The sequence below is a fragment of the Quercus lobata genome, chromosome 12, assembly GCF_001633185.2.
Source record: "Quercus lobata isolate SW786 chromosome 12, ValleyOak3.0 Primary Assembly, whole genome shotgun sequence".
In the NCBI taxonomy this organism is placed as follows: Eukaryota; Viridiplantae; Streptophyta; class Magnoliopsida; order Fagales; family Fagaceae; genus Quercus; species Quercus lobata.
Genome location: NC_044915.1, coordinates 23,234,958 through 23,247,928, shown reverse-complemented (window position 1 = coordinate 23,247,928; position 12,971 = coordinate 23,234,958). Strand labels below are relative to the sequence as shown.

The window sequence follows — 12,971 nt, the reverse complement described above, 5'->3', positions numbered from 1 at the left end:
ACAAAAACCATCCTCGGATCATTTGCTTTTTTCGTAAATTGATCCCGTGCGCTTGTAGTCAAAGCAGTCTGGAAACTCTTTTGGTAGTAGCTGATAGTCCCGTAGAAGCACAAGCCATATAGATTCTTCTGTTTCTAAAGGTTGATTGATAACTTACACAACGCCTGATTCCTGACACACTCAAATGTCAAGTTGCTAATTCTAGGCAACAACTAACAAGAAACGACCTACATGTAGACCCGCAGAGTGAACTACCTAGCATGCCTGTCGTCCTAAAACCATGCGTGCAAAAAAAAGCCCAAAAAGCTTTATTGACGGAAAGTTTTATCCATACCTCTGATGGGTGATTTGCTTACCTGAACAGTATTACCAACTACAAAATTATGTGAATTGGAACTTAAAAACTGATTATACATGCAATTCAAATTAATGTACAACATTAAATTTAAAAAAAATAAAAAAACTTGGAATCGAATATGCTCTCAACTCACCAATGGAAAAGAAAAATCTTATCTATTGTGGGAGGTCAGAGCCTCTTATAGGTGGAGTGGATTCTGATGGATCACCGAAGCTTTGGATGCCAATGACCAGGCAGTCAAGGAAAGTAGCATGGTCCAAACCAAGAGTGTCTGGCCTTATCGAAGCCACGGGAGTAGTGGTTGCTATTGTAGGTTGATTAGAGGCCAGGGCCGGCTCTATGGTGGAGCAAAAAATGCAACCGTCTAAGGCCCCAAGTAAAAAAAAGGCCCCTAAATTTTAACCAATAGGATTATTTATAATCAATAAATAAAATAATTTTTTTTATTAGATGAAAAACAAATAAAATAATAGAGAAAAATGTAACGTCGTCCATAATATTTTTCACAACACTTTTACAATTAATGCTAAGTAGCAAGTTATTACAGCCTATTGTTGATGGCAAAAAAATAATTATAGTGATATTTTCAAATAAAAAACAAAAAACAGTTTAAAATCTAGGATTTGTTGTAAAAAATATTGTGAATGTTGCACTTCTAAAAAAAAAAGAATAATAATAAGAGTTTAATTAGCAAACTTTTACTAGTTTTCATCTAAATCTACCACTAACACCACTGTTTTACTTACCACTATCAATCTACCACATCAACAAGTATGAAAAATTTTGTCAAATTTTTTTTGTCTTAAAAATTCCAAAAAAAAAAAAAATTCTATGTAGTTCATGTTAATTAGTAGTAATTTTGCATCTAAATAAGATGATCAATTTTCGCCTTAGGCCCCCAAATGCATCAAGCCGCCCCTGTTAGAGGCTAATGAAGAAGAAGCACTCTCAGATGCCAATTCTGAACAGGGAAGAACCATATTGAGTTGTGGGGCAAATTTCCTAGCATCTGCTAAAAACATACGAAGGTGAATATTCTCGCTCTTCAAAGCAGCATTCTGAACTCTTAGTTGCCAAGAAGCCCTGGCAGCATCCTCACAAGTGGCTAGATGTGCCCTTCGTTCGTTCTCCAACTGTAGGCGCAAAATCTGGCGCTCAGCCTCCCACAACATTCGCTCAGCCTCTAGACTTCTCAGTTGCTCAGTCTGTCTCACAATGGCCATTATTGGAGGGTCTGACAAGTACAGGTTGTGCTCAAAGGGAGCTTCGCCCTCAAAGAACCTAGTCTCTAGCAAATTTTCTTGGAAGTTGGGCCAACCATGTCGCCCGTTACCTTTGGAAGGTCGATCCTACAAGAATATAGGAAGCTCAAAAACAAATGATGAGGCATAAATCAAATATAAAATGGACAAACCATAAACGTTCCTTTTACATTGTATTTGCAATGTAGATTTTTTTTTTTTTTTTTTTTTTGAGAATTATTTGCAATGTAGATTTATATTCATAAAAAGTGGTAAAGTGTTGACATTTGCAAAAAGTTTACAATATATGCCACTTTTTATGTGCCTACAATGTAAATATATGAAAATCCGATCCAACGTAAAATAGACACATCTCAAAGACTCAAACAGTTTTCCTTTGAATAAGTCTAAACAGCAAACAAAAATGTGTGGTATTTAAAAAAAAAAAAAAAAAAATCATTTTAGTGTTGTCACATGATCTATTTAATTTAGTCACTAAAATAGTCATATGTGGTCTTCTTATTAAAGTGGTGTTATCGTTACTATATAGCCTTTGTAAATTGGTGTGTCACCAAGCAAAATAAGGTAATCAAACATTTATTTGTTATGTTTTAAAATCTACCAATCACATTCATTGTCCCCGTCAATTTATAAAGATTACGTAGTAAAAATTTGTGCTATTTTTAACTATAGAAGCTTAAGCAAGAAATAACAAAGGAAACTTGTGTTTGGGGTGAGAAAATATTAATGAGAAATTGCATTTAGCTTAACTAGGACTGAGATTGGATCGGGTTCATAGGCACCGGCACAACCTAACCCAATAAAAAATGAGTTCTCTAAGGGAGAAACTCAACCCAACCCGCAGATTCCCCCTCCCATGTTGTTTTGGGCCTTTTTTCCCACATTTTTTTGAGGATTTTTTTAATTGGTGCATTTTACTACCTATGGTTTAAACTTACACATTTTACTATGAACTAATCTTATATAGAGAGACTCATGATCATGATCATAGAGAAGGAAAATAGCTAGACAGCCTAGACTTACGTAATTGGCTGGCTTGATTCACAGTGTCTCTCCATGGAAAAAATCTCAAAATTCAAAAATGGTAACAATTCTAAAGATTTGAACAATAAAACTTTTCAAGAGGGAAGAGAATAAATATAAAGTATTTAAGTGTGGATAAAACTTAAGTACAGTACCTTAGGTGTTGTTCCTTAGATTCTCCTTTTAAGTTAAGTAGCCACATGGCTGAATCTTAAAAATACACTTCCATCTCATGAGGAAAAATCTATATAGTAGAATCTTAAAAGGGGAACCTAAGGAACAGCACCTAAATCTTGCTCTTTAAGTGTGATTGATGTTAGAAAAGGAATAAGAAATTGGAGGGAAAGTTTTTCCTTCCATGGCTGCCATAAATCACAAGGCACATGTCTGGTATATTATAGAGGGAGAGAGAAGACTTTGTGAGATTTTACTGCTACCAACCATCACCTCTTTTTAAGAATTTGAATACAAAAAGTTTCTTTTTTTCATAAAAAAGAAATAGCTATTTTTTTTTTTTAATATAAGATAGAAATTCTAATATTACCTAATCTAAGTATGTATGTATGTAAACTCCCTCCTGAAAACTTGAACCTTGATCCTTAACCCCCACACCTCACAAGCACTTATACTTGTGAAATGACCATTATACTAAGGGTGTGTAGTGGTATAAATAGCTATTCTTTAAAATGAATAAGTAATAGTTATTTCAATTTAACATCTTGTATTCATTGTAATACTTATTCATATTCTTATGTAATTATCATTACAATATACTAAATGTGCCGAAAATTCACCAACCAAATTAGAAAGTTAGTGTGATGAGGAAATTAAACACAAAAGGTTTACAACTATAAGATTGAATAATTGTAGGTAAAAATATCATTTTAGTCTCTACATTTTGGGATCATAGTCAATTTGGTTTCTACTGTTAACTCACTAACGGAAAATATCTATGTGACAAATAGTTTGCATGGTTGGTGCACACGTGACTAACATAATAATATAATATTAAATAATTAAATATTTAAAAATCCACCTAAGCATTTTAATTTAAAACAAAACCCCTGTAAAAACTGAAAATATTAATTGAAAGAAAAAAAATGATTATTTTTAAGAAAAAAAACCTCAATTTCTTTTTATTTTTTCTTCTGTATTCTTAAAACATTTTCTTAGCTACTAGCCATAATTCCCAGCAACACAACAATCTAAAACTAAACAATAATCACAGTTATTAAAACTCAATTTTCTTTTACACTTATCTACTTTTATCTATTTTCCTAGCAACTTCACACAACCATAAAAAACCACCACAGTCAGATTCGACCATTTACAGCCACCATCAACATCCAAACCATTGAAGGTTGAACCACCCCAAACTGAAATCCTCAACCATCGGAAATTAGTTTTCCCAATTCTAATCCAACAAAACATTTAAAACAGCAAGGCCTAGAACCGTATCCCTATTGTCGGTATCGAACAGACGAGACCCGCTTCTCCCTTTGCGTTGCCCACGATGACGTCCTCTGCGCCTGCTATTCCCCTTGGGCATCTACTGTCGAAGCCTTGCACGAAGTCACTGATGTCCCTTCTTGCTCCACCATGCTCAGCCATGGTTATTGGAAATGAATATTTGGATTTCTGTGTGTATGCGTGCGAGAGAGAGAGAGAGAGAGAGAGAGAGAGGCAAGGAAGCTTATATTATTGAAAATAGATTGGATTTATGCATGTGTGTGAGAGTGAATGAGACAGAGAGGTAGAGAAGTTATATTGTTTAGTTTCAGATTTTGGTGCTGCTGGTTATTGTGTTTGGTATTTAAGAAAGTGCAGGGATGGAAAAGGAAATAAAAGAAATTCAAGATTTATTTAAAAAAAAAATTCATTTTCTTTATTTTTGTTCTTCCAATTAATATTTTTAGTTTTTTTTTTTTTTTTTTTTTTTGTCTGATATAGATTTTGTTTTAAATTAAAATGCATAGTTTGATTGATAAAAAAAAAATGCTTAGGTGGCTTTTTAAATATTTAAATATTTAATATTAAGAGAAATTATATATCCATAACAATTTTTACAACAAATCTTAAGTGACAGGTTGTTATTGGTTGTTATTATTGAGGTAAAAAAGTAATCTTAATGTTATGTTCAAATTTGAACCAATAACAACTAATCATCTATGATTTGTTGAGAAAATGTTGTGGACATAGCACATTTTTAATATTATATTATTATGTTAGCCACATGCCCGCCAACAATGCAAACCATTTGCCACGTAGATATTTTCTGTTAGTTAACGGTAGGGACCAAATTAATTGAAACTTGAAAATAACATGAATCAAATTAACTACTAATAAAATATAGGAACCAAATTGACTATAACTCCAAAATATAGGGACCAAAACAGTGTTTTAATGATAGAAATTAAATCTAATAATTATGAGTGTTTAAAACTTGATGCTGAAGTGTAAGACTGGGGATTGCGTGTAAAGGAGGGGGAAAGAAATAAAGAAACGAATAATAACATATCCAATGAATGTAGGGAATTAATTTTGAAAAGAGGAAAGGGGAGTTTTGGGTGGCTATAAGTTTAAATTGCTTGATTTTCTCATTAGCTAATGAATTTAGACTTGACTGGGACATTGGCAATCTAATCTAGCCAAATTCCTAATCTATAATGGCAAACCAAATTCAAAATGGGATTCAAATTTAAAATCAAGGTTTAATGGAGGAAAACATGACTTAAAAGGAAATAATTTTCAAAATGTTTCTATTAGAAAATTTTCAAGTGATGGTTATGGTTGACAAAAAATTGATGAAATTAAGAAGAAAATTTGTATTATGAATAATATTTTAGAACACCATATTAGGAACATAAGTATATAACATTAGACTTTTAATTTTATGAAATACTAGAACCAAAACAAGAATAAAACTGTTTTCTAAAAAAAAAAAAGAATAAAACTACCCCATTAGTTTTAGCCTACGAACTAAAATTAGTCCAATCACCTCTCTCTCCCTCTCTCTCTCTCTCTCTATATATATATATATATATGAGCAAGACTTAGTTATAGTACTTAAGTGTTGTTCCTTAGATTCTTCTCTTAAAATTCTATCATGTAGTTATTTAATTAAAAAATACATTTCTATTCCATACATTTGTCCTATATATATATATATATATACACACACACGTATATGCACAAAACAATACCTAACTCCTGTTCCTTTTTGAGCACCAAATGTCTTCATATTCTCAAGCACCACTTCCTTCCAGCCAATCATCCTCTACCTCTAGTACTCCTCCTCCAAACAGGTGAGAGAATAGCTAAGTATATTTTATTAACAATTTTCTAATTTTATCAGTATTTCACAAAATTATTCCTAATAATTTTCAAATGGATTTTGTTTTTGTTTTTGTTTTTGTTTTTTGTCGTTTTTAAAAAAAGATTGGGCGAGTCGGGTTGGCCCTAAGACTGACCTGAGTGTTTGACCCGGACCTGACCCAAGAATCCATCTAGCCCGCCCAAGATCCTTAGGGTCAGCCCTGCTTAACCAACCAATTAATTTACAAATGCTCTGTTATACATACACCAGAGCAAAGATAAAAACTTGGCAGGAAATTAAAACAAACTAACATCATACAGCTCTGTACACGTGTCATAACAGAAATATCAACAGTACTAACCCAATCCTAACAAATTGAATATCAGCATGTGGCAACACGATTGAAGTTCCAGCTATAAACAGAACCTACTTGCAGTTTATGTAGAACAGTAGAAGATCAACTAAACACTGTAGCTTATGCAGAAACATCGCCGACTTTAAGATTAGCATTATTCATCTAATTAAAGTAGACTGCAATTAGAAAGATACTTGATTGACACAAATGTGAAATGCAAAGGGAAGTGTCTTATTATTCGTACCGTGTGATATTTATTTAGACAAAAGACGTACCTCATGAAACCATAGTTGGCTATATTCTCCAGCTCCTTCCGAAGATTGTCTGCGGTTAATTTCTTTACCCATTTGTATAATCAAATCATGCATTGTCAGTCTGTTCAAGCAATCGATGGTTACAAGACATCGACGACCCAAAACTGCAAGTTCACTTTCAAAGGAGAAATCTGAGTCTCCAAGTATTTTCGAAGTATAATTTTTTTCCATTCCAACAAAGAAAAGTGCAATTTTTAGAAACAACGCCTTCTGCTTATCGCTTAGTGAACGTAAACTTGCCATCAATATATCAAGATAGTCAAAACGAGAATCTTTTAATTCTTTCACTGAACTTTTCCATTCCAACGTGCTCTTGCCAAACAGACTAGAACCCAAAACTTTCAATAGCAATGGAATTCCCTTAGCATAATATACTACTTCGTTTGTGAGCTCTACATAATTTTCATTAGGATGGTCTTTTCCAAATGCATGCCAACTAAAGAGCTGAAAAGACTCATTGTAATCCAGGAACGGTGATTCATAGATGAAATCACACCCAGCACCACGTAGCAGGTCCTTAGCTCTTGATGTAATAATAATTATACTTCCTGGTTGAAAATAATCCTTATCAATACCTAGCTTTCTTAACTCATCAGTGCCCCACACATCATCGAGAACAAGAAGAAACTTTTTACTCTGAATTATGTCTCTTATAACACCAATTCCTTCATAAACATCCCTAACTTTTTTCTTGGAATTTACTTGGGCACTGGAAATAATTTGCTCTTGTAAATCAATCAGACCACCTGATTGTTCAGATCTTGTTCGTATATTTTCAAGAAAGCAACTTACTTCGAATTTACATTTTATTAGGTTATATAGAGCTTGGGCAATTGTTGTTTTGCCAATGCCACCCATCCCCCCAATGCCAACCATGCAAACATCACCTGCATACTCATCTAAATGCTTATTGATTTCTTGCACCCGAGACTCAACTCCAACTGGGTAGGGTGTAACAGTGAAGTATGCCAGATTTAATTTAATCAAAATATCTCCAATAATTTTCTCTATAAGCTTTGACTCGGAACTGCAAGTTGTATCCAAAATAAAAATAGAAGTCAGCGATCATTTATTATTTAAGATGAAACTAATTAACCATGAATAGAATGAAACACCAAAATTGCTCCCTTTTTTGTGTGTTTGTTTCTCTAAAAAAACATTTTTGTTGCTCCCTAAGATTTAATCATGACTCATGAGCTATTTTAGTCCTTAATTGCTTTTTTAGTCCCGTACACGATATTGCCAAACCAAAAACTGCTACTTATAACTTTATATGGAAAAAAAATGATTAGGAACGGCGCCATATGCATTTTAGAGTGTTCAAATGAACACCCTAGTTGCCAAAATAGAATTTTATACTTGAAAAAAAAAATTTATATGCATAATTATTTTTAAACTAAAATATTTTCTCTAAATATTGAACACAATGACTTCAGCATCTTAAGTATGTTCAACAAAAATAGAGTAATGTTATGATCACAATTATTTCACAACAGATCTTAAGTAGCACATTGTTACTAGTTTTCAATTAGACACACCATTGACATCACTTTTTTTATACATCAATAACAACTTATCACCTAAAATTTGTAATGAAATTGTTGTAAACGTATAATTTCTCATAAAACTTATCTTGGTCCCCCCAAACATAATCCTTAACTCTTTAATAATAGTAAAAATGAACCTAAATAATAGTAAAAATTGCCCAAAGAACAACAAATGAACAAAAAATTCAACAAAAGCCTATTAAAAAACATAAAAAATAAAAATAAAAACTTCTAATCTAATTCGAAACTCGTTCAACCCTTTATATAAAAATACTGCCCAATTTCATTTTTCCTAAAAGCGATAATAAGAGAGATACTTTGGCCATGAGATTTACTTAGCAACACTAGCAACTTTGCTCGACGGCTTGACTTCTAGCCAAAATGGCTATCATTTGTTACTATTTGCCCCTTTCTCTGTCACTTTCTCAAATTTTCTCTTTATGATTAACATTTTAGACCTTCTTTCATTTTTTTTACTCTCATATCAACATTATTAGTTCTCATTTTAACTCTCATTAGTCGTTTCTCACAACAACAACAACAACAACCAAAAAAAAAAAAAAAAAAAAACCTCCCGTTAGTCACTTTTTGCCTATTCATTTTGTTAGTAGAAAAAAATTGTAACTTTGTAAGTTTTTTTTTTTGTTATGTCAATATATTCAAGTTTTTTTAATTAGATTTTATATAATTTAAATTCTTTTTACACCCTAAAAAAAGTTTCTTAAAAACAGATTTTAGATCAAAACAATCACTTTAACTTTGTTAGTACCTAGACTAGATCACAAGTGTAGGACTAAAATCACTCATAGAAACGTCATACAAGTTTAGAAACCATCACTATATATATTTGCCTTTTTTTTTTTTTGTAGTATCTACATCATTACTGTCAAATATATTTAGCAAAAAAATGAATTACCGATGTGCGTCATTTCCCGAGTCCCACCCGGCCAAGTTTGCAGCCTCAGTCAAAGCAGCCCTCCACCTCTGCACCTTATCTTCCCCGAAACGATCCACATGACTGGCAAATACTTGGGCCAAATTCCCCTTCAGTGCACGCAACTTGGACGGCTGCACATTGTAGAAAATGGGCAGCACAATTTGCTGCAAGCTCCGTTTGCATTCCAAGATCTTAGCCAGCTCATCCAGACACCAGCTCGAAGCAGCGTAGTTTATGGAGAACACTATAATAGCAATCCTTGATGTCTCGATTGCCTTCTCTAGCTCGGTCCAAATATCTTTTCCTCTCGGGAGCTCTTTGTCATCTCTAAAGGCGCGAATCTCGTGCCGTTTCAGAGCAGAAAAGAGGTGGTCTGTAAAGCTTTTGCCAGTATCATCGCCATTGTAACTTACAAATACTTCGTAACCCCATGTAGGACTTGGGCTGGATGTGAATGATGAAGAAAAGGTTGTTAGCGCCATGAAAGCAGAGCAACAAACTATTCTTCCAAGAAAGAAATTAAGCAAAGCTAATTAGAAAAGACCAATGCGAAGCGAAACGTTATTAATTGTAGAGTTGGTCGATCGGTAGTCTTCTTGTGATCTTCCAAGAACCACCAAGGAAGATGAGGGGAAAGTGGCGGGCAGGTGGGGATAGTCAAAAAGTTTGGTGCGATTTTCGATGGTTGGTTAAAGGGATAATATATTAAAACACTAACGAACCAGTGGTACATGCAGGCTCTCGAGATTAGGTTATTCCGTTTGAGGTCATCTGGCGTCCTGTTCGGGATGTAATATAATTATAAAGGTCCTTATTTTTTTCTCCTTAAAAAAAAAAAAAAAAAAGTCTGTTACAAGAAGTTGCTGCAACAAATCAATTATCACGGCAAGGGAAAATTATACAATAGTCTTTTTTTTTTGAGGAAAAAAAAAGAAAAAATAAAAAAAAGACTATTGTACAATAGTCTGGACTGACTACTGCATCCACTAGTAAGGCCCAGCCCAATCCGAACCACTCCAAACCCTAAGCTACACATTTGTCATCATCGCACTGCTACACATCTCCGCAGGACCACAGCCTTGGTGGACTTGACTCTCAAGTCACTCAACACTTCACACTACCTGACTGTCCCTCCCTCACACGTTGCAGAATGTGGAGTTCGTCGTGAATCAAAAATTGTATATTCAGTGATAAGATCTTTCAATTCTCTTGATGATCTATATTTACAAGCATGTTTGACAATTGTCAATTATCAAAACCAAAGACCAAATCGAAAAAAGAAAAATAAACCCTTGTAAATGAATTTTTTATCCTCTTTTAATATATAGAAACCTGTAGTATTTTTCTCTTTGGTTTTTCAATAGTCCAAAATCTATAGTACTCTGAAAGCACATTTTATACTTTTATCACTCCCAGTTAAAATAAACATCCTCTCCAATGTGATACTACAATTATCCGGTGACAACATTATAAGTTCAGTTGCTCAATTTACATTTTTTGATTAGTCATTGTTTCAGTGTACTTTTGCTTTCCAATTCTTTTAGATTTATCCCCCATTTGTAAACTGATTGATCTGCACTTTTAAATATTTGGCCAAAAGGGTTGGCTTTAATTGTTTATAGGCAGAAATATTATTTTCGTCCCTACATTTTCACTCTATTTTCATTTTGATATCTACCTTTTATTTTTACTGGTTTTAGTCCCTATTTTGAAAAATGCATTCTGTTTTTATCTCTACCGTCATCTTTCTAATAAAAATATCCTACATAACTAACGGAGTGCACTGTGGGCACTCAAAACACCTACGTGGCTATTAAAATATTAATAATAAATTTTAATTTGGCATTTAAATAATGCCACATCATTTTTTTTCTTTTCTTTAATTATTTTAAAATAAAATAAAATAAAATTTTAGTTATTATTTAATTATTTTTAAATAATAATTAAATAAATAAAATAAAATTTTCTTTTCAGTTCATGTTCTTTTTGTTCTTACTATTCATGTTCTTTTTGTTCTTAGTATTCATGTTCTTCATGTTTTTAGTAAATTAATTCTTTTTTTCTTTTCTTTTCTTTGCCTTTCATGTACTTTCTTTATAACCAAACAAATCAAAATTCAAAACTTAGATCGAACAATAATCAACATACACCAACCAAAATCCAAAAATCAACATACACCCACCAAAATCCAAAACCCAAAAATTGACATACATCAACAATTAAACCTAGAAATCAACATACACCACACAACCGCAAATCAACACACACTACAAACCTAGAAATCAACACACACACACAAACCCACAAACAAAAATCAGTGTACACCACAAACCCAGAAATCAACAAACACCACAAACCTAGATCAACAAACCTCACGACCCACAGACCCAACATCAGAATACACCATTATCTATCTCCATCACAATCTACACCACTGAGTTGAGAGATAAAGAGATGAAAAAGAGAGACTTACCAATCTAGGAGAGAGAGACAACAATTTGTGAGATAGAGAATCAAGAGATAGAGAGAGTTTGAGCCATTTGGGTCTGAGTTTGAGTGAATCATGAGATAGAGAGAGTAGGTATGTCAAAGAAAGAACCATCACCGATTGTGGTGGTGGCGGCAATGGCGATGAGCGGAGGATATCGGCCATGGAGTTAGAAAGAGTTGTGACAGTTTTGGAAGAGAGAGGAAGGTTTGAGAATATTTTAAAAGGAAGGGAACAGGTTTGATAAGGTAGTGTTGGGGTTTTAAGTTTTTCTTCCAAGACGCGACATGAGACCTAACCTGTGCAATAGACCAAACATCGCCAGGGGGCTCTCGGATAGTGATTCCCCCAGACGCTTGGGGGGGAGTTCTTTAAGGCGCATCCACCGGGCTCGTAGGAGGTTGCTCTGTCGTGCACTGTCTCTTCTGAGAGCGGCCGGGGGAGGAGGAAGGGGAGTTGGATTTCTTCCTTGGGGCTCTTACTGTTGCGCTACTAGACAAGCGCCAGGCAAAAAGCGGTCGATAGTCATTGCTCGTCTACTCACCATTTCCTATTCACCGGTATTGGATTCTGCTCCTAAGGAATTTACAGATTCAGCCGTTGCTGGCTTGGCTACTTGAATGGGGGCTGGATCTTGAGGTCTTTCAACAAGTCTATGGACGACTCAATTTTTGGAGATTGTTTATGCTAAAGTGTCTCTGAGGGGTACTAATGATTTCGCTCTGACTATACGGGGACTAAGGTCCCGAGCTTCACCAACCGTTAAAGATGGGGGGAGTAAATTGGAATGTCGTACGTCAATGTACGGTAGTAGAGGGCTGTCCACTAGTATAGTCTGGCTGAACAACTATTAGGTAGAGTATACTAGATTGTAGCTGAGTAATAGGTAGGACGCCTGAAGCTATCTGTCCGAGTGCACAAATATCTCCCACCTGAGCACAAAATTGAGGTCCCTCACATGCACAACTCTAAGGTCCGGTTTAAATCTTTTCCCTTCTGCACCAAAATGACAAGAAGATCAATTAGTATATGTGTAAGTAAAATAAGGAAAAGCATCAAATTTAAAGCAAACAAAAGTACTTGGTACCGACCAATGTCACTCGGCAAAATTGGGCAGGGGAGTTCATCGGCAAGCCAATTGTTGCTCACCCGGACGAATTCTCCCGCCGAGTTCCTGTTAGAATTGAGAAGGCATGATATGAGTTATACCCATACATCCCTAGCTTTTAAATAATAATCGGATCTAATATTGCCGCATAAACTATACATAAAGTTTATGTTATGGTGGTTTAGTTGCGGCCCATATATTTGTTTCAAACAAAAAATTAAATAAAATAAAAGTCAACTTGTTTACCCACCAAATAAGATTGA

The 12,971-nt window shown here is 34.2% G+C and overlaps 1 protein-coding gene across 1 annotated transcript; it reads right to left on the bottom strand.

Moving 5' to 3' along the window:
• Positions 1-1,203: 1,203 nt before the first annotated feature.
• On the bottom strand, positions 1,204-9,857 carry LOC115970004 (TMV resistance protein N-like). The gene is made up of 3 exons (XM_031089653.1): positions 9,092-9,857; positions 6,590-7,655; positions 1,204-1,707 (listed from the first exon to the last, which is right to left on the bottom strand). The coding sequence occupies exons 1-3, from the start codon at positions 9,592-9,594 to the stop codon at positions 1,249-1,251; spliced, it is 2,028 nt and encodes a 675-aa protein (XP_030945513.1). The 5' UTR covers positions 9,595-9,857; the 3' UTR covers positions 1,204-1,248.
• Between the last annotated feature and the right edge of the window lie 3,114 nt (positions 9,858-12,971).